Source organism: Phytophthora infestans, genomic scaffold, assembly GCF_000142945.1.
Source record: "Phytophthora infestans T30-4 supercont1.9 genomic scaffold, whole genome shotgun sequence".
Classification (NCBI taxonomy): Eukaryota; Oomycota; class Peronosporomycetes; order Peronosporales; family Peronosporaceae; genus Phytophthora; species Phytophthora infestans.
The window spans coordinates 1,773,615-1,794,229 of record NW_003303750.1 but is presented as its reverse complement, the minus strand read 5'-3'; the positions used below and the strand labels follow the sequence as shown (position 1 = coordinate 1,794,229).

Below are 20,615 nucleotides of genomic sequence, written 5' to 3'. Positions count from 1 at the left end.
AGATCGAAAATCGCCTGGAATAAATAAATCAACAAAAACATTTTTCAAAAACAAATAGTCAATTAATTTGGAAAGTTTTTCGTATTGTAAATTTGTTTTATTCGCGGTTCAGTGCTCGCAGTCGCTGTTCGAGCTGGTAGAGGGTGATTGGTGATGTTGAAATACAGCCACCCGGGATCTGTAGCAGTAGCTTGTCCAGTACTTCGATGAGAGAGTCGTGTTTCAACGAAATGCTCCACTTACGACGCAAATAATACGTCCTATTTTGAATTTTGCGACGCTCCTTTTTTCTCTTTTTGACGCTGTTTGATTGCGCCCTTGCTGCAATCACGTTTTTTTTTTTCGTGTCTATTTTTCGAATAGACAGTTGAAAATACCTTTCGGCACTTGTTGCAGCGTCGCTTGGGTAAGGGCCCAGGCTGGCCTAAGCTCTTCCTCTTCTTCGTTGTCGCCTCCATTTTCTGGAATGAGAGAATGGCGAGGGCGGGCTAACTGCAATGTTGAATTGTAATTTACAACGTAACAATTGTAATTGTTCGATAGTCAATTCCAAATTGTCATTTGCATTACATGTATTATAATGTATATATTATTTGTTTTGAAAAGCAGCGAGACAAATTGACCTTTTTTTATTACTTACACCTCAAGCTCCGTAGCCTCGAGCTCCTTAGATTTTCCCGATCGACAGAGTCGTGGTTTGTTCGTATAGATGTTTCTATTAAAATAGTATTTTTATAAATGTTTACTTTCTCTATTTGATTTGAGATTATATTTGGTGGCTGTGTATCAGGAAAACCTTTAAGGGAAAACCTTAGGGATAAAATCATCATGATAAAAATAAAAGCGTTTAAAACGAGAAAGAAACATATGTAATTCTGTGACTCTTTTAGCTGTAAAGTGATACATTGTGGTTTAATTGCTGTTTTATCGGTCTTAATTAAACTTCCTTAAGTGAGCGCATGCCCAGTTTGCTTCTCAAATGTCTAAATTGGTGTTTATTAAGTGCTTAGTCAAAAATATCGGGTACCATTGCTTATGTGCTGCAGTAAACCACACTAAATTCATGTTGTTTAACTTTCTTGGGCAAAGTGATATCTAGTATCAATGTGCTTTGAACGACCATGCAGCTCAGGGTAATTCAAACTTTTCATGCAACTTTGGTAGTCGGATAACCTAGTTCTTTAAGCAGAAACTTTTAAATTATGGTATTGCATACGATGGCACAGTGCAGTGTGCCAGGCCTCTGTTGTCGAGAGCACTACTCTGTGGAGCTTCCGCGATAGCCATGAAATTGGATTTTGATCTATCATTGCTCGTCTAACCGCGTACACGGACTCAGACTACGCTAATTGTCCCGATACTTGACGTACGCTGAAAATTGTCGTCGTAGACGATTCCCGATAGCCGCAGATCTGGAGGACATCTGCATGCCCAACGGTCATAGTATTACTAGCTGCAACTGAATAAATACCATTTTCTAAATGTAACCTAGCAATTGCAGCAACGGTCCAATAGTGTGTCGATTCTGTTCAATGTCGCCCATATACAAACGACTGCCAGCAATATGCAGTTGGAGAATAAATACACAAAATATACTTCACGAGACTGCACGCGATAAATCTTGTTTAAATTCGCCAGACCGTGCGATGAATTCCTGAATATGTGAGTCTTGAGCTCCCGAAGGCTCACCAGCCAATTATAGTGCATGCTGAAGTGCAAGGAATAGGCAAGTTCCGGTTGGATTTGCACCGGCAACGCTGGGAAATAATTCGGACACGAGCTAAAAAAAAGTTGCTTCCGCCGAGCATCGACCCACTCATCGACGCGCAGGCCAAGCTTGTGCTGACGCCACATAGGGCGTCGTTGTTGCCTGTGAACTTCGATATGCTAATGTTTCAACGTGTTAGCAGAAGTTACTGGGGTGAATGACGCATACCAGCAGATGTGAAGGTGCTGCGCCGTCTTTTAGTGCGGTGAGCACGTAAGACTGCCAATACACTTTGTATTTGACAATGATTATCTATTGTTTGTATGTTTTGAATAACTTATTATGGAGACTGAAATCAGGCCTTTCAATTTGAAACGGTATTTTGCGAGCCCCCTTCTCATGTTGTGTCTGAGACTAAGGTGGCCCAATTAGCTGAGTCGTACCCGCCGACCAAATCGACGCTTCACCTCGGCCCCAACTTACTGAAAGAGCCCCGCTTGGTTTGTTAGTTTGTCATTTCTATTGTTTCTAAAAACATCCGCATTACGAAATAAGAATTTTTGCTAAAAATGAAGCTTACTTAAGTACTTACCGGTACTAAAAGTTGTAAGGAGAAAAACATGTTGGATTTCTTATTTTTCACAATAGGAGTCTGAAAAAGAAACAGAATTTTTTGGCCATGCCTGACCAACGCAAGCGGCGGCGCTCTCGCTCACGTTCGCGCTCGGCGAGTAAGCGTCCAGCTGTAGAGCTGGACGAAGAGCAGCGCCAAGAAGCAGAGCGCATAGCTGCCATCGCCAAACGTGCAGAAGAGCGAGCAGCCGAGCGACGGACAAAGGAAAAGGAGGAAGCCGCTTCTAAGTCGAAAGATGCGTCTTCGAGCGAGCGAAAGCTGCCACTGAAGATCGAAGAAGCCTCCGCAGCAACGGAAGAGCCTCCTTCCAAGCCGACGTTCCGTTCGAAAGCTCAGAGACAGAGAGACGCGCTCGAGAGACTCGAGAAGAAGCGACAGGAGGTGAAAACACACTTCACATTGTCATTTTTACTGCTACATTGCTAATTAACTGTGTTGACAGATGGACAAGCAGCGAAAGGAGACGGAGGAAGCTCGACGCCAGTTCCTGCAGCGTCAGCGCAGCGAGAGAGAACGAGACCGAAGCGCCAGGTCCAATGGAGACCGTCGTCGTGATGATCGAACTGGAAGCTCCAGAGACCGACGTGGAGAAACAACTTCTTCATCGAAGAACGAAGACAAACCAGCACTACTCGATCCTAGCGAGGCGAAGGCTCTACAAGCTCTGAAAGATCAGTACTTGGGAAAGACAGTGAAGAAGAAGAAAGTAATCAAAGCGAGTGAGAAATTCTCCAAAGTTTTTCAGTTTGACTGGGAAGCTTCCGAGGATACAAGCGCGGATCTAAATCCGTTGTATGCCCATCGTATGGATGTGAATCTACTCTATGGACGCGGTTATCGTGCCGGTGTGGACATGCGTGAACAACGCAAGCAGAACTCGTTCTTGGAGGAACTGAGTCACAAGCGCCAGAAGGAGCAACAGCAAGCGGACGCGACTGACGGCAGCTTAACGAGTGAACAGATCGCAGCTAGACAGCAAGAACGCGAGCGTGCTCTGCGCAATATGCAGGCTCGCGAACGAGACCGTATCCAGGAGATGGCATCCCGGGAGGCGAAGACTATGGGCACGCACTGGTCGGAGAAGTCGCTGGATGAGATGAAGGAGCGTGACTGGCGTATCTTCCGTGAAGACTTTGACATTACGCTCAAAGGTGGACGCGCTCCTCATCCTCTACGTAAGTGGAGCGAAGCAGGCAAGATGCTGCCGGACGCTGTGTACAAGGCCATTAAGGACTTAGGCTTCGAACGCCCGTCACCTATTCAGATGCAGGCTATCCCTATTGGATTGCAGAAGCGCGATATCATCGGTATTGCAGAGACTGGTTCCGGTAAGACTGCAGCCTTCGTGATCCCTATCATCGCCTACATCTACTCTCTACCTGCTACAATGGTGGCACGGACGGGCGAACAAGGTCCGTTGGCGCTGGTTATGGCACCTACGCGTGAACTGGCGCTGCAGATTGAGCAAGAAGCTATTAAGCTGTGCAAGCACACGAGTGTGGGGCTACCAGAGAAGATGAACCCTATCAAGACTTTGTCGGTTGTTGGTGGACAGAGCATCGAAGACCAGGGATTCCGTCTTCGTGAGGGTGTCGAGATCATCATCGGTACTCCTGGTCGTCTCATGGATTGTCTGGAAAGCCACTACTTGGTGCTGAACCAGTGCAACTATGTGGTGCTGGATGAAGCCGATCGTATGATTGATATGGGCTTTGAACCGCAGGTTGTTGCTGTCTTGGAGAACATGGGGTCACTGTTGAAGTCGGAGAACGAAGAAGAGATGGAACAACAACTCACGTTGGCGAATAGAGCTCAGCTAGGAGAATTTCAGCATCGTCTTCGTGTCACGACCATGTTCAGTGCCACGATGCCTGTCGAGGTGGAGCGTCTAGCGAAGACGTTTCTACGCCACCCGTCGATTGTCAAGATTGGCGATGAGGACTCTGGCAAGAACAAGCGTATCGAACAACGTGTCATGTTCATGAATCCAGGCAAGAAACGCTCCAAGCTGGTGGAGGTGCTGCGTGATATTCTCAGTGCGCAGAATGTTCCGGTGCCTCGGTCTCGTAAGGAGAAAGTGGTGGATGGCGCCAAGATCATCGTGTTCGTCAACATTAAGAAGGAATGTGACTCGGTGGCCAAGTTTATCTCGAGCGAAGGCTTCCGTTGCACCATCTTGCATGGCGGCAAGACGCAGGACCAGCGAGAAGAGAGTCTCAAGATGTTCCGCGAAGGATATTGCGATATGTTGGTGGCTACGGATGTGGCTGGACGTGGTCTGGACATCCCTGATGTGACGCATGTTGTCAACTTCGACCTACCGTCCAAGATCCAGAACTACTCGCACCGTATCGGACGTACCGGTCGTGCCGGTAAGGACGGTGTAGCCATCTCGCTCCTCACTGACGACGACGAGGAGATCATGTACGACCTCAAGCAATATCTCGTGTCGACAGAGATGCCTGTACCCAGTGAACTGGCCAATCATCCGTCTGCTAAGGCTGCTCCGGGTGCTCGTGACGAGAAGGGAAACGTCATTGCTCGCTCCAAACGTGACACTGTCATCTACGCCAAATAAGGGACAGGAACAGGGGCTTCATTTCTGGGTGCTGTGTTGATGGTTTTTATTGTCCCTCTTTATATTTACTCGTGAGGTGGCTGGTTTTTTTTTCGTTTAGCTGATCTCTATGGACACGCCGAGGTGGTGTGAGTCGCTATCGTAGTGTCGCAAGTCCATCTGCGCTGATACGCGCGTCTTAAGATGTTTGGATGTGCGCCACTCGAATGCTCCGATGAAAATGCCGTCCGAGCCGATAGAGCTCGACACCGTCTCTGTCTCCTTCAACGCGTACCTGCCCATGAGTCTCAACGATCGCTTGTCTTTTCTTCGGTCGAATACAAAGCGTGAGCTCACCAGAAGCTCCGGCAACACTGTTTGGGTCAAGTCCAACTGCACCTTGCGACCTCCATCATTGCTAAAAAAAATGTTATAAGTAACAAAAAAAATAATAAAAAATATCCACATTTTACGTACACTTGTAGGAGAGCTAGCAGGTCTTCGTGAGTATAGCTCGTGGCCATGTTGAGTGTTGTGAATCTGCCCAGTCTGTCGCTATGGTCCAGTCCGACGTCGTAAGCTCCGATAATCCCCATGGCAACATCGCCAGCTTTCCCTCCTAGTGTGGCTTGAAGTGTCGGTCCATTAACTGCGTCGATCTTAGCTCCTGCAAAGAAGCTCTGTGTCTTATAATCAGCCCCGATGTGCGCGAAAGACGCTGGTGCCTTGTCTGTTGCGGACTCCTGAGCTTCCAGAGTGAAGCGCAGATTGTTACTGGCCTGGAGATGCGCCTGAAGAGCCAAATGACGCGACGAGCTCACACGCAGACTGGAGGTGATGATAGAGTTGAGCTGACTCTCACACACCAGCGCCGACTCGACACTGCGCTTGACTGCAGCTTTAAAGAACGAGGCCAGCACACACGTCTGCAGTCCGATGGCTGTGCCGCTTGGCGTGAGAGTGTTAATCTCCAGCGAATGGAGCGAGTGGGTAGTGGGATCTAAGGGCTCATTCAGTCGTGTGTTCTCGGCCAGGAAATCGGTGTACAGGCTGCTACTAAGCCCCGCCGTAGCACGTCGACCCGCCATGATCGAGAGGCGGAGCGATGAAGTCTGGGGGCCGAGCTACTACCACCGGAAAGACAAACAGATCGTACAGAATATCACACAAAATTCAGCTGATTCGCTGAAACAGATAAAAGACAAGATATCATTGGTGGATAAAAACAAAAACAAAAAAAATGCTGACAAACATTCTAGCTCTGAAGGCCGGCGGTATCTGCGAGCTCTTCATGCGGGTCGTCGATCGCCTCCCAGGGCTCGCGGAGTGGACAGGATGGTGATGGATTGCCATCTACATGTGCTTGCTCCTCCAACAGATCATCTGCCGACACCTCGTTCTGTTCTTCATGCTCTGGCTCCGTCTTGGCCACATCGCCTTCTTTTCCTGCGTCCTCTTCAAGTCCGGCCTCATTCTGCCGCCCACTGTCGTTCTTCTCTTCTTCCTCCGATTCATCCTGCAGATCAATGACGTCCGTCGGACGTCGAGATGCCTGGCAGTCACCCATCTGCGCTAGTTGTCTGTTCCTTGGCGCTATCGCTGCAGCAACTTGGTCGTTTGGCGACATATACATTGTCCCAGCCACTGGACCACCACGCGGCGCCAAGGCTCTCGTAGGGTCTGGCTCGACCCAATTAGGTTCACGTGTTGCCGATGCTGTAGCCCCTCCGCCGTGGACATTGAGCCTCGCTGCAGCAGCTGACTTCAAGTTAAAAGGACGCACAATTAACGTCGACTCCACGAGCTTGTAGAAGCGTAGCGCTCGGTCGAATTCCGACGCATCCATCTCCATCATGCGCTGACTGATACGTTTCCCCACTTCCTGTGCTGTAACGTACTTCTGCCAGGCGCCAGGATGGGGAACAACGTTGCTGAATTCGTGATCTGGTCCCGTATCTCGACCAATTTCCATGGAATTATCCTCGAAAAAGTGTTTGGCCCTGGTCAACACCCAGCGAGGCTCGATATGTTCCATCGGAATTAACGTACTGCAGCGGGTAATACGTCGAACGTAAAAGACGTGACGACACGGTAAGCGATGATTCGTCATAAAGGCACACGAACATTGCCAGCCTCGCTCGGCCTCGACACAAAACTCCTTGGAAGGATCATCGCAGAAAACCTCGTTGTGGGCCACAGCAGACACAAAGAACGATCCACGTGTCGGCTCAAAGAACTGGTACGCGCCTCGGGATATGGAATACCGGTATTGCGGGAACACCAAGCTACTAGCTGCGGGACTCACAGTAGCAGCCAATAGTCGCATCTCCGCGTCGTACTCCTCGCCACCAGAGCCACTTTGGATCGCAGCAATGTTGCAATTGCTCAGCTCAGTATTCAAGTCCCGTAGAAACGCACGCTCCACGACCGTTTGATAGTATTGGATAGCTGCGACCGTCTCGTCCAGAGCCATTTCTTCGTTAACCGCAGCGAAGATACCTTGCCACGTAGACGCGAACTGCCCGTCGTATTCCGAGATACTGAAGGTCGTCACGCCTTCACGAGCGAATGTCGTCCAGCGATCTCGACACGAATCCCACATTTCGACGTAGTAGCAGAAAAAAGAGTGTTGTTTCGAGCCTAGAACGTCAGCCATGAGAGCGATATTTGCACCGTAGACGGGAGCAGTGGGCGCGTACACCAGCAGCTGAGCGATCCCCGTGAGACGGTCCCGATGCCACGACGTTAAGTCCTTGCCATGCTCTGCGATCGCCTTGTGGAGAGCTCGCACCACGTGGAACTGCGAGTACAGCACACGAGCGGAAGGGAAACTTGATCGCAGCTCCTCGATGAGTCCTGGTGCGTCATCACTTGGCACGATCAAGGCGCGAATGCGAGCATGACGAGCGTTGTGCGCCTTGAATTGATCCAGAGCAACACGAAGTGTCTCGGATCGGTCGCTTTCCACGATAGCGTGCTGAACGTACTGCCATTTACCAAGTGTGTCATGTGCCATTAGCGAGAAGACGCCGTAACTTGATTCAGAGGTGTTCTCCTTAGAAGGAGGCAAGGTATCCACACGTAACACTTCGGGGAAAGCTGCAAAGACCTTGCGCATGTGCTTCGTCTGGAGCGTAATACTCGACAAGACCTTCTACGCTTCCATAACATCATAACCCCATTAGTTTCTGCGACTGTTCACTTTAATTTTTACAAGATTGCACCTCGTTATCGACGAATATCTTGGCCGCGTTGCCCTCCAGTGCTGCAAACTCGTTGACGTAGGTAGCGAGATGTTCCTCTACCGACTGAAGCACATCTCGCTGATTCGAACGCACTCGCTTGACGCGCTCAAGAAAGGAACGCACATCTGCCATTGTGGGAATGTGGGTCATATCTGCGCTGCTTTTCCTCGCGCCACTTTCATCCGATCTGTAGTACTTCCGAGGACGACCTACACGTCGTCTTTTGGTCTGTTGCGTCTCCGGTGAGACTCCTGGCTGCAGTGTTGAGGCTGAAGCCATGGAGGCAGCTGCAGATACAGCCACAGCACCCCCTCCAAGTGGGTGGTTGTGGACGAGACTGGCTTTGGTTACGCGAATGCGGTACTGTCCGTCCTCGCAAAGCTGCAGAGTCGCATTTATCTGTGCACATAACCTGTTAACTACTTCAGATTATAGTTCATTATGGCAACTACAACGTACCCTGGCCTGGCACTCAGATGGCTGCTCTCGGTTCCAGCGAACATGAGCTCGTGCCGCCTCCCCTCGTAGCTTGTGGGAGCATTGCAACATCCGCGTGTAGTCCAGAAAACTCTCTGGCAATAGCGGACTTGGAAGAGGGCGACCAGAGCCAGCAATCGAAGCCAAAGCCTGGTTACGCGCCTTGACAGACGTGGCACTACGACGGCGGAAGGTCTTAAGAAAAGCGTTAGGAGGCACTACGCAATTAGTTAGCCCGTACAGTAAACGAACCTGACGAGTGCGGAGCTGATACTCCTCCATATACGCGAAGAAGGCGTCCCACGATGCGAAGTTGAGGCGCTCCAAGGGCGGCGCTGGCCACGACCTAGACGCGGTCGCGGTCTCCATTTTTTCAACAATCAGATGTTGTGTGCGTGTTGTGTGGTTTTACTGCACAGTGAAAATAAAAGGTTGGAATTTGCTTAGCAAATACATGCATTCCTACCTTTTACTACTTTTGTTTTTTAGTAATGCCCATCGCAATAATAACTGATCTTGATAAAATATCATGTCATTGTTGTCGCCTAATGCATTTATTGTCAACGCGGTACGCAAGCCAAGTCATCCATGTAATTTACCGCATAGTCGATATCATAATTTACAAGCCCACCCATTCCAGGTGACCGCTTAGCATTTTCAAATACTGCAAGGAAATTGTTGCAAATCCATGGGGTTATGAACCAATAGGATTGTAGTTTGATGTGAAAGACACGCAATTTGAGGTTTACGCCGACCAGAATAATCTGACCAGCTAAACTTAAATAATTGGCGTGGCTGGTCACCTCCATGTCATTGGCCAGTGACCACCACGTCACAATCAGTCACAAGAAGCCTCATGGAGTATATTTCGTTATTTTACAACTGCAGATAGCTGGCTTGCGTTTGTCAATGAATGACAATCAACACAGTACTGGACATCGGGATATTGCTGTATTTACTAGGTTGCAGTTCGAATATGGTATCTTTTCAGTTGCAGCTAGCAGTACTATGGCCGATGGACATGTATTGTCCTACCGATCTGCACGCCATGCCATACCATGGCACAAAATCAGATGATCTTATTGGCTAGCATTTCGCTGGGGTCAGAGACTAAAGTAAATGAAATGGCACGGGGCGCCATGGATAGCATGCACAAGTGCCGCGTGGAGTGTCATTGCCATCATGCCATCGAGAAGAGATTTTGTTTTGTCTTCATTCTTCTTTGCCTAAAACAATAACTTCTGCGATCCCACGCCCATGGCACAGTAGCAGGCAAACCTAATTCCTAACTACGCGATTCCATGTCTCGTTTTGTTTTTGTGACATGGCATGACACATGTGGCAGTCCTTAGGAGCGACCCTCAGAGCAGCATATGCCGCTCCAATCAGGCAGGGTATAGTAGCTAACATTTTCAGTCAGTGCGCCTATTTCCAGTATCGAGACGATCCCACGCCAAATATGAAAGCAGCTATTGATGCCAGTTGCTTTAGCCATCTGTAGAAATAGACTAATGACATAGGATGTCATTTCGCTTCGTACAATACTTTATTTTTCACACCAGCAAGCTTCCAGCTTCCAATGCAACAAATGAGGCAAGCTAACGGCATTCGGAGCTACAGCAAAGTCGTCTACGCACCTACGGGCCTGCCAGATTGGTCTGGAACATTGGTATTAAAAAAAGCCCCTGCCAAGGACCAAAATGACGGCATCTATCAATCTAAACGAAGCAATACTGTAATGGGCCCAACTCCAATTACATAAGTAGGTAGATATTTCTTTATTATTACATAAGTAGGTAAAGTGGCACACGGGTAGCGTGTGCCAAGATGTCATCATCTGATTGGTTGATAGTGAGGAGCCAGACTCACTTATTGACCAATCAGATAAAGACATGTGTTTGAGTGGTTCACACGAGGCCAGGGGTAGCCGCCTTGGTCCTAAATAAATCAGAGTTGAATTTGACACAAACCTAAGACTTGGTTTTACTATTGCGAGCTTCCTCCACACTATAGTGTAAGCTAGTGACGGTATCTCTTACCCCGTTACACCTGGTAGCACTTTGTAGTCCTTCCAACGACCAAGTCTACGATGAGCCAAGTCCAGATCTCCGGGGCGACCCTGGAGCATGCTGCATTCCCCCATCTCACTCGCGTGGAGTGGGAGGCGCTCCACCGCCTCGTGGCGGTGTCCGGAGACGCTGTCGTCGCATCGCTGCTGAGCTCAGCGACGCCCCACCAGCAACGTCTTGCAGCACAAGAGTTCATGGAACGCGAGCTCGCCGATGCGAATCGGCGGGTGTCAACTCCCTCGCGTCCATCCCAGAATGACGTCGTCAAGATGGAGAAGTCTACGTATTCTGGCGTCGGTGAAAACCGGCTCCCGCTAAACCGGTGGTTCCGCGAGATCGACATCGCTATCGCCTCGCGACGCATCGAGGCGTCATCCGCCAAGATGAACTTCCTCCTCTCCCGGTTAACCGGGAAGGCCAAAGAATGGGCCCTCGGGAAGCTGGTTGTCGACCCCGAGGCTTTCCCGACTCTGGAAACTCTCCAGAGCGACTTGCGCCTCGCGTTCGAGCCCCCGCAAGATGAGTCTCGCGTTCGCGCAGAGTTCTTCGCTCTTCGGCAAGGGCAGATGTCCATGCGTGATTACGTCCAGAAGACGCGACATCTGGCGTCATGTATCGTGACCAAGCCAATCGACATGGCCTCGCAAGTCCACGTATTTGTGTTCGGCATGCGCGAGGGTATGACCCGCTACTGCCTCACCAGAGCTGAGCCCTCCTCTCTCGAGGAGGCGTTTGCACTCGCGATTCGCGAGGATTACATGGTCGCTGCATCGTACGCCGCAGCCATACCTGCGGAAGCCCGAGAGTCTACCCCCGAGCCCATGGAGATCGACGCCATCAACGCGTCGAGCGATCGACGTCGCGGGTCCTACCGCGGTAGCGCTGGGCGAAGCAATCGTTCCCTCATTTGCTTCCGCTGTGGGAAGAAGGGTCACCGCGCGGCGGAGTGCCGCGCGCCAGCTCCCGTCGTCTCTCACGTCGATGCGGAGCTGTAACGGGCCTGGGGTGTCCGTTACTTGCTTACACGTAGTGATGAGGAAGCGTACAAGTTCAGTGATACTGAAACCAAGTACTTAGTCTGAAGGAAAATCAACTCTGTTTTTATTTAGGTCCAGGGCAGCTTGCCCTGACCACTCAAATACACGTCAACTCCTTATTGGTTGATTATGGGTCTGGCTCCCCATATTTCAACCAATAAGGTGACGGCAGTTCAGCACACGCTACTCGTGTGCTGCTGCACCTACTTTTGTAATGCAAATCTACCTACTTATGTAATGGTGTGAACCACTACAAAGAACCTATAAAACTACCTACATATGCAACTTGGGAGAGCCCATTACATCACCCCCCTCTTAAGACAGCAATCACCTAACGGGGGTGCGCTTCGGAGAACAATCGGGAAAAACTGGGAAATGGCGGAGAAGAGAACGCTTGAGAACTTGACGGGCGGGAGCTCCTGCGAAGCCCAGGAGCAGCACAATACAACTTGCGCGGACGAGAACAACATGGCGCAGCAGACGGGGGCGGCGAACCAGGCAGGAAGCGGAACAACGCGGACGGCTCCAGCGTCGGCGACGACGCTGAACAATGGGTGGACCGCTGATATCGCACCTGAGAGCGTGAGTCGACTTGGGGTTCGGCCCGGCGTAATGAACGAGGATATGAAGCCGTGGGCGCTGTACGACTTGTCCGGGGCGGTGACCCCGGACGCGTTGGACACCATGCAGGACCACTTTCGGCGCTTCAGGCGTCTCCGGAACAAAACACTCGACGGCGCGACGTACGAAGCTTTGCAGAGATCATGGTGCGCATTCATCCGACGGTGGAATCGGATGCATGAGGCTGGAGAAAGTGTCGTCGGCTGGCTCGGTGATCGCGAAGCCTTACAAGCCGAGCATTCACTCGGTGATCTGCGCCTGAAAGTCTGCGACGACGCTTGGACCGAAGACCGTTTGTGCTATGTCAACGTACGCGAAGGTTGCAGTTCGTGTGACATCGGGCGACGCCCGACGCAAGCAGAGTGGAATCAGCATATTGTCGAGTTTCCGCTCATGCCGACCGGACACGTTTGGATCGAGAAGTATAAGCGCTCATTTTTCAAGTTCACCCAGGCGGCTATTCGCGGCGGCTCGCGCCGACAGCGCTCGCGACGAAGCCCGTCTCCGGCGCATTCGACGTCTCGTAGGGCGCGTAGTCGATTGCGTTCTCGATCGCCGCGAGGTCGCTCGCGGCCGCGTTTGACTCGAGGCTGGAGTCGTAGTCGTGGACGACATCAGGAACGTCACGAAACAAGTTGGCGCGAGGCTCCCACGTATCATCAGCAGGTTGAAACCCGAGCCATCGTACCTTATACTTCCGCGCGGCGGGAGCCGCGTGTTGAGCTGACGACTTGGTCGAGTGACGCGCGCGGGGAGGATCTTCGTGATCAACAATACGGTCCACAATCCAGCACGTATCTCCATTCGAGTCAACGATGGGCGGAGGACCGTCGCGGTGGAATTCGACGCGACCTGGTTGACCAGGACGACGTTGATCAGGCGCTGAACACTTCTCGGGACGCACAGGAGGAGGCCGAGCGGGCGGCTGAGAGCTCTCGGAACGCCGAGGCGACGGCGAGTAGTCTGCGGCAGTCTAATCGTGAACTCTTGCAGCGACTGCGTAGTCTGGAGGCGCAGGTGTTTGGCGGACCGAGGAGTGGAGCTTTTCCGCGCGAGCGGGGAACTGGGACAGATGGGACGCTGGCTCGACAGGCTCATCGCGAGGGCCGCTCAACGCGTGCTCCTGTCCCGCCTCCGGGATCATCGCGGGAAGATACTTCTTAAGTCGCCCGACGTAGAACGTCGGGTGTAGTCGTAGCGACGTAGGAATGTCTAGCGTGTAGGCATCACCCATAACTCGTAGTACTTTGAATGGCCCAATGTAGCGCGGCGCGAGTTTGCTCGCGCCTAGGTTCGTAATAGCAGAGGTACGAATTCCATCCGTTGAGAGTAATACCCGCTCACCAATCTTGAATGCACTTGTGTTCTTGCGGCCACGTTTGTCAGCGTTTTCCTTCTGCTTGTCAACCGCGAGTTGTAGCGCGTCACGGACGAATCGGGTAACCGATTGGCGATGAAGGACAAAGTCGGATACCGCTGCCTTGTCAGCGGGTCGTGCTGGGGGTTTCGGCGCGTAGTTAGCCACAGTCGAGTGTGGCTGTGCTGGAGCGATCAGCGTTCGGTGTGTCCAGTCAACTAACGGCGACGACGTGGATTGCGCGGGTGCGAGGATCTTCTTCGACTGTAAACGCGTCACCGCGTTGATGTCTACTGCAGGAGTAGCTGAACTCGTAGACGGCAGAACCGTTGACTCACCGGAAACCGGTGGTTGAACCAGTATCGGAACCGGTTGGACAGGGTTATCACATTCCTCCCCCTCCAGAGTGAAGCCATTAGTCGCCGTGGGTTGGCCCACAGCAAGTTGTGCGGGGACACGTGGATGACGCGCGTTGTTGACGAAAAACGGAGTCAATCCCGTCGACGCGTGCTCGGCATTGTCGAGTGCAAACTCCGCAAGAGGCAGGAAGGAACTCCAGTTCTCGAAGGACGGGGCATAACTGCGCAGAACATCTTCTAGCACGCGGTTGACGCGTTCCGTTTGCCCGTCAGTCTCCGGGTGCGCCGCCGTCGACATGAGGAGTTTGGTGCCCAGGAGGTCGAAGAGTTTCGTCCAGAACGCCGATGTGAATCGGGGATCGCGGTCAGAGACGATTGATTCAGGAAGGCCGTGATGTCGGAAGACAGCGTCGATGAAGAGCACCGCGGTATCGGCCGCGGTGATTGAGTCCGGAACCGGAACGAGATAGCACATCTTGCTAAAGCGATCCACGAAGACCAGAACACCAGTACGACCGTCAGTATCGGGTGGGAGACCGAATATGAAGTCCATTGACACAGAGCGCCACGCCTCTGTCGCCAGAGGGAGAGAACGCAGCGGAGCTTGCGATGACGGTGACGGCTTAACGCGTTGACAAGTTTCGCAGGAGCGGACCCACTTGCGCACCCACTTGTATAGGTGAGGCCAGTAGAAGTCGCGGGATACCGCTGCGAAAGTCTTCTCACGGCCCAAGTGGCCACCCACTGGAGCGTCATGGAATTCGTGTATAATTCTTGCGCGTAGATCGGGGTCGTTGGGGACAACGACGCGAGGAGCATCGAATCGATCGATACTGTACATCAGTAGATCACCGTCAAGTTGGTATCTGTGAATCTGGTCGCGCGTGGAGCGGCTCAGTGTCTTTAGCGTGGCATCACTTGGTGTGCGAAGGTGTTCCAGGATACCGGCATATATCGAGTCATCTCGATACGCGGCAGCGATCTCTTCCCGCAGGGGAAGTATTGGAGATACCGTCGTCATCAGGTTCACACCTGCAGCCACACATGTGGCGCAGTCCAATTCGTCGTCGTCCGCGTCTTCATATGACTGACGACCCAAATCTCGGCGTGGATCGTAATCGGGGCGCCGAGATAGGGCATCCGCAAGGATGTTATTCTTGCCTGGCTTGTAGTGAACGACGAAGTTGTACTCGGAGAAGAATGACAGCCATCGTGCCATGCGCTGAGAGAGATGAGGGCTCTTCGTCGCTGTTCGCAGCGACGCGTGATCTGTGTAGATCGCGAATGTCTGCTCACCGAGTAAGTACACTCTGAATTTGATCAGTGCGTAGCGCATCGCAAGGAGTTCCTTGTCGTGGACCGGATAATCCTTCTCAGCGGGCTTCATCTGTCTGGATTGGTAGCCCACGACGCGTTCGCGACCTTCGTCGTCGAACTGCATCAGTGCACAGCCGATGGCGAAGTCGCTCGCGTCGCAAACAACGTGGAATGGCTTTGCATCATCTGGAAGCGCCAGGATTGGGGCCTCCGCCAAGCTTTTCTTCACTGCATTAAAGGCTGACTGATGTTCGGGAGTCCACGACCACGTGATGTCTTTCTTCAGCAATGAAGACAATGGCTGGATCAGACCAGCATAATTTTTCGTGTACTTGTGGAGATAATTTGCGAGGCCACGCCACTGACGCAATTCAGTCTGATTCTGCGGCGTGGGCCACGCACAAATGGACGAGACCTTCTCAGGATCCGCTCGGACACCATTTTTGCTCACATAACAGCCAAGCACCGGAATCTCCGGGGCACAGAAGATGCACTTCTTCAAGTTCGCGTACAGTTTGTTTTCGCGCATGACTTGGAACACTTGTCGTAAGTGATTTAAGTGAGCTTCTGTGGCGCTGAGATCGTCCTCAGCGCGGCTGTGAACGAAGATGTCATCGAAGTAGCTCGGAGCGAAGTCGCGAAGTGGGCGCAGAACGTGGGAAACCATGCGATTGAACGTGGCTGGTGCGTTTTTCAGGCCCTGCGGCATGACAAGCCACTCCCACAGCATCCCGCTGGGAGTGCTCACCGCTGTGAGCGGGACGTTGCTGAGTCGCATCAAGATCTGATAGAAGCCATCGGTCAGGTCGATGGTGCTGAAAATAACACTGCGGCCCATGATGTCAAGTACCATATCCTTCCGAGGGATCGGCGTTTGTGCTGGAATGGTGGCGTCGTTTAGCTTGTTAAAAGCGTGAACAATGCGCCAACCACCCGTGGCTTTCTTCACGCAGAACGTCGGACTCGAGTGTGGCGAGGTACTCTCGCGCACGTGACCCGCTTTGCGGCGGCTCTCGAAGAAGTCGTCAATGGCTTTAACCTGATCGCGTGGGAGGGGCCACTGTCGCGTCACACAGTACTTGGAACCCGGCGTGAGATCAATCTCATGGCGAATGCCTCTGTCAGCAGGGAGCTCAGCTGGAATCTTGTCGGGAAAAACATCCGCGAACTCGCGGACGGTGTCGTATACTGGATTGCCCGAGTCGCGGAGTGACTCCCACGACTGGGCAGCGAAGCGCTCTTCGCGCGCCGACTTCGGCTCAGCGTTCTTTGGACGAAGTGGAAGATTGTCGGTAGCGACCGTGTGGATCTCTTCCGCCGAGGCAGACTCGGTGATCAAGCAGACCTGCTCGATGTCTCCTGACTTCAGATCGCGCAGAAAATGCTTCCAGGAAAGACCCGGAAGGCGTGTGATGGAAGAAGCTTCGCGAGGTGGGCTCTCAATGTCAAGTGTGCGTGAGCGAACGACGCCTCCTTCCACGTGTTCCAGGAAGTGTATGGACTCATTCACTGCCATATCGGCGGTGGGCTGACCACGTCGCCTAAGGCGGCGTCGCTTGGATTTCTTCTTGCGGCGTCTCGAACCGCTGCTCGAGGCAGAAGACTCGCTATCGCTGGACGAGGGATCACCCCCCTCTAGACACGGAGGGGCACCATCAACCGTGTCGGCAGTGCGCGGGAGCTCTCGATGCTCGACCGCGCCATCGACAGGCGAGAGCCCCTGCTCGATCGCCGTCGTAGCCGGTGGGAGTGTCAACTGCTCGACCACCGCTGTGGATGACGGGAGCTCCAACTGCTCGACCGCCGAATCGCGTTGCGGGAACCTCTGCTCAACCGCTAGAGTGTTTTGCGGGAACCCATGCTCAACCGTCTTGTTGTGTTGCGGGAACCCATGCTCGACCGCCGTGTTGCGTGACGGGAACCCATGCTCGACCGCCGTGTTGCGTGACGGGAACTCATGCTCGACCGCCGTGTTGCGTGACGGGAACCCATGCTCGACCGTCGTGTTGCGTGGCGGGAACTCATGCTCGACCGCCGTGTTGCGTGACGGGAACTCATGCTCGACCGCCTGCTCGGATTGCGGGAGGGCGTGCGCTACCGCCAAAGTGTTAACAACCTCGCTTCGTAGCGAGGGGTTTTCGCGCAACAGCGCTGTGCAAGACATACAGAGAGGGCCATCGCTCGCTCTCTGCTCAACCTGCATTGTGGACAACCGGTCCACAACCCTGACGTGGGGCCAGTCATTCTGAGCAACCAGGAGGTGTGTGAACACCTCACTCACATCGAAGCCAGAGCGGTGTTTAACCGACCGAGCCAACCAGTCAATCTCTAGTTGATATCGTGACAACCACGGGATACCCAAGATGCAGTCGAACGCGTAATTCATCTCAATCACGAGGAAGTCGTCGTTGCTGCAGAAGCCGTCGAATGTGTATGGCAACGTGATTTCGCGCCGCGCAACGCGGCGTGGCTTTCCGTCAGCAAGTTTGACGACGACCTGACCTCGACCATTACGGACTGCGATCTCTCTTGGAAGCATCGATAAGCACGATTCGCGAAAGAAGTTATTCGACGCTCCTGAGTCCAGGAGCGCGCGAAGTGGTCGCCGGGCGCCGGCGACATGAAGCCTGACGATGATCAGCCTCGAGTCGCCCGACGTGGTGGTGGCATTAAAGTGTGCGTGGAGCACAGGAGGGCTAGAAGGTTGGGTAGCCACCGGGGGGCCCGGACCTCCATTCCAGCCAGTAGGGCGCCCCGCACCTACTGGCCCTGACCGTTTTTTGACTGAACGGCAGGTGAGACTTCAGCGGTGTGCGCGAGTACCGGCGCTGGCGCGCGGCATTCCGCCGCGCGATGACCGATCTTCCGGCAGCGGAAGCAAGTGAGCGGGCGATTAGGACGGCCGTTGGGCCCACGAGAAGTCGACTGGCGATGATTATTCGATGCGTCAATCGCGTCGATCTCCATGAGCTCGGGGGCTGACTCACGAGCTGCCGTTGACATCGCGCGCGCGTAAGACGCCGCCACAACGTAGTCTTCGCGTAACGCGAGGGCGAATGCTTCCTCGAGAGAGGAAGGTTCCGCTCGGGTCAGGCAGTACCGTGTCATGCCTTCACGCATGCCGAATACGAATACATGGACCTGCGATGCTGCGTCAATCGGATTTGTCACGATGCATGACGCGAGGTGGCGAGTCTTTTGAACGTAGTCGCGCATAGTCATTTTGCCTTGACGAAGGGCGAAGAACTCGGCACGCACGCGGGATTCGTCTTGAGGTGGCTCGAACGCGAGCCTGAGATCTTTCTGGAGAGACTCCAGAGTGGGGAATGCGTCGTGATCAACGACAAGTTTACCGAGGGCCCATTCCTTGGCCTTCCCGGACAACCGGGACAATAAGAAATTGACCTTTGTCCCTTGCGCTTCGATCATTCTCGAAGCAATCGCGATGTCGACCTCGCGAAACCATGGGTTCAGCGGGAGGCGATTCGCTCCTTCACCGGAGTAGGTAGACGTCTCTAGCTTCACGACATCATTTTTCGAGGAACGCGCGGGAGTTGTTGCTCGCCGATTCGCATCGGCTAGCTCGCGTTCCATGAACTCTTGGGCTGCTTGGCGTTGTTGGTCGGACGTCGCTGAGCTCAGCAGCAACGCGATTACAGCCTCACCAGACACCGCCGCGAGGCGGTGAAGGGCTTCCCACTCGACACGAGTGAGATGAGGGAAAGCAGCATGTTCCAGGGTCGGCCCTGGAGTTTCAGACGTCATACCTTGGCTCATCGTGAACTTGGTCATGGGAAGGACTACAAAGTGCTACCAGGTGTAACGGGCCTGGGGTGTCCGTTACTTGCTTACACGTAGTGATGAGGAAGCGTACAAGTTCAGTGATACTGAAACCAAGTACTTAGTCTGAAGGAAAATCAACTCTGTTTTTATTTAGGTCCAGGGCAGCTTGCCCTGACCACTCAAATACACGTCAACTCCTTATTGGTTGATTATGGGTCTGGCTCCCCATATTTCAACCAATAAGGTGACGGCAGTTCAGCACACGCTACTCGTGTGCTGCTGCACCTACTTTTGTAATGCAAATCTACCTACTTATGTAATGGTGTGAACCACTACAAAGAACCTATAAAACTACCTACATATGCAACTTGGGAGAGCCCATTACAGGATCCGAGATAAGTCTTGGTGGATCTTGCCTTCCCGTACATCGCTCATACCAGATCCATCGTCATTCCATACGGGGTGCCGCTCGTCATGGCTAATCCACCACAGGCAACTTGCACCCGTGCCAAACAATTGAAATTGTCACTGATTCGGGATAGTGACCCCGCGTCAGGCCCATTCTCTTATTTCTGAGAAAGCACTTCACCACAATCGCCTCCTGTACGTGGTCGGCGCTGCACAACAGCGTCCACGACGTGCACTACCAACATCCACAACCGCTTTCTCCTCTTCGTGACACATGTCTCCTGCCAAGCGTACTGGCAAATCGCCGGGCAAGGCCCCATCCGCCACCCCTCCGGTCAGTCCGTCTTCAATGTCGCCCACCGATCTGCGGGTTCTAGCCCAGGCTCTTTCCGATCAGGTGCAAACCTTGACGGCGGAGCTCCAGACGGCTCAAGATACCCAAGGCCAAGCTGCGTCTTTGCACACCACCCAACTCCAAACCTTGCGAGCCCAGGTCCATGACCAGGCTATGGAGATCCAGGGGTGGGAGCACCGTGCGGCCTCTCGGTCGCAGGACCTACGACTCTTGCTGGCTGATCAGGCGGTCGAGATCCGCGACCTGACCGGACGGCTGGATCCAACTCCCGTCAACGAGATAGCATGCGGGACGACAATGACCACCTCCTTAGGGAGATGACGCTCGCCGGATCTGAGATCCACCGGCTCCAATCCCGGATCCACGACCTCGAGCGGGATCTGGAGGATTCTCAGACTGCTAGGGCAGCCACGGACGAGAGCTTGGACCGACTCCGTGACAAGTTGCGTCTGACCCAAGAGGAGGTGGTGACCAACGACTATGTGGGATCCACCCATGGCGGATCCACCTTAGGGTCGGCGCGTGGAGGGTCTCCCGCGCCAAATCCACCTCCCTCGTCGCCGGATGTAGCTCTGGCTCAGCTTGGTGAGGAGTTACAGGATACCAAGGAGTCGCTCGAGAAAGCGTCTGCCGGACGAGAGTACGCGCTCGAGGCGTTCGTGCGTATAACTCAATTACGCGACGAGAT

At 53.0% G+C, this 20,615-nt stretch overlaps 3 protein-coding genes across 3 annotated transcripts; 1 reads left to right on the top strand and 2 right to left on the bottom strand.

Moving 5' to 3' along the window:
* Positions 1–2,387: 2,387 nt before the first annotated feature.
* Positions 2,388–4,920, top strand: PITG_05935 (DEAD/DEAH box RNA helicase, putative; the record flags this gene model as incomplete). The annotated part of the gene is made up of 2 exons (XM_002998122.1): positions 2,388–2,723; positions 2,785–4,920. 2 exons carry the CDS (start codon positions 2,388–2,390, stop codon positions 4,918–4,920), a joined length of 2,472 nt encoding a protein of 823 aa, XP_002998168.1.
* A 96-nt stretch (positions 4,921–5,016) lies between these two features.
* PITG_05934 (uncharacterized protein) lies at positions 5,017–5,987 on the bottom strand (the record flags this gene model as incomplete). Its single annotated transcript, XM_002998121.1, has 2 exons — positions 5,017–5,317; positions 5,377–5,987. 2 exons carry the CDS (start codon positions 5,985–5,987, stop codon positions 5,017–5,019), a joined length of 912 nt encoding a protein of 303 aa, XP_002998167.1.
* Positions 5,988–6,154: 167 nt separating this feature from the next.
* On the bottom strand, positions 6,155–8,989 carry PITG_23304 (uncharacterized protein; the record flags this gene model as incomplete). Its single annotated transcript, XM_002998120.1, has 4 exons — positions 6,155–8,053; positions 8,124–8,543; positions 8,604–8,816; positions 8,874–8,989. The coding sequence occupies 4 exons, from the start codon at positions 8,901–8,903 to the stop codon at positions 6,155–6,157; spliced, it is 2,562 nt and encodes an 853-aa protein (XP_002998166.1).
* Between the last annotated feature and the right edge of the window lie 11,626 nt (positions 8,990–20,615).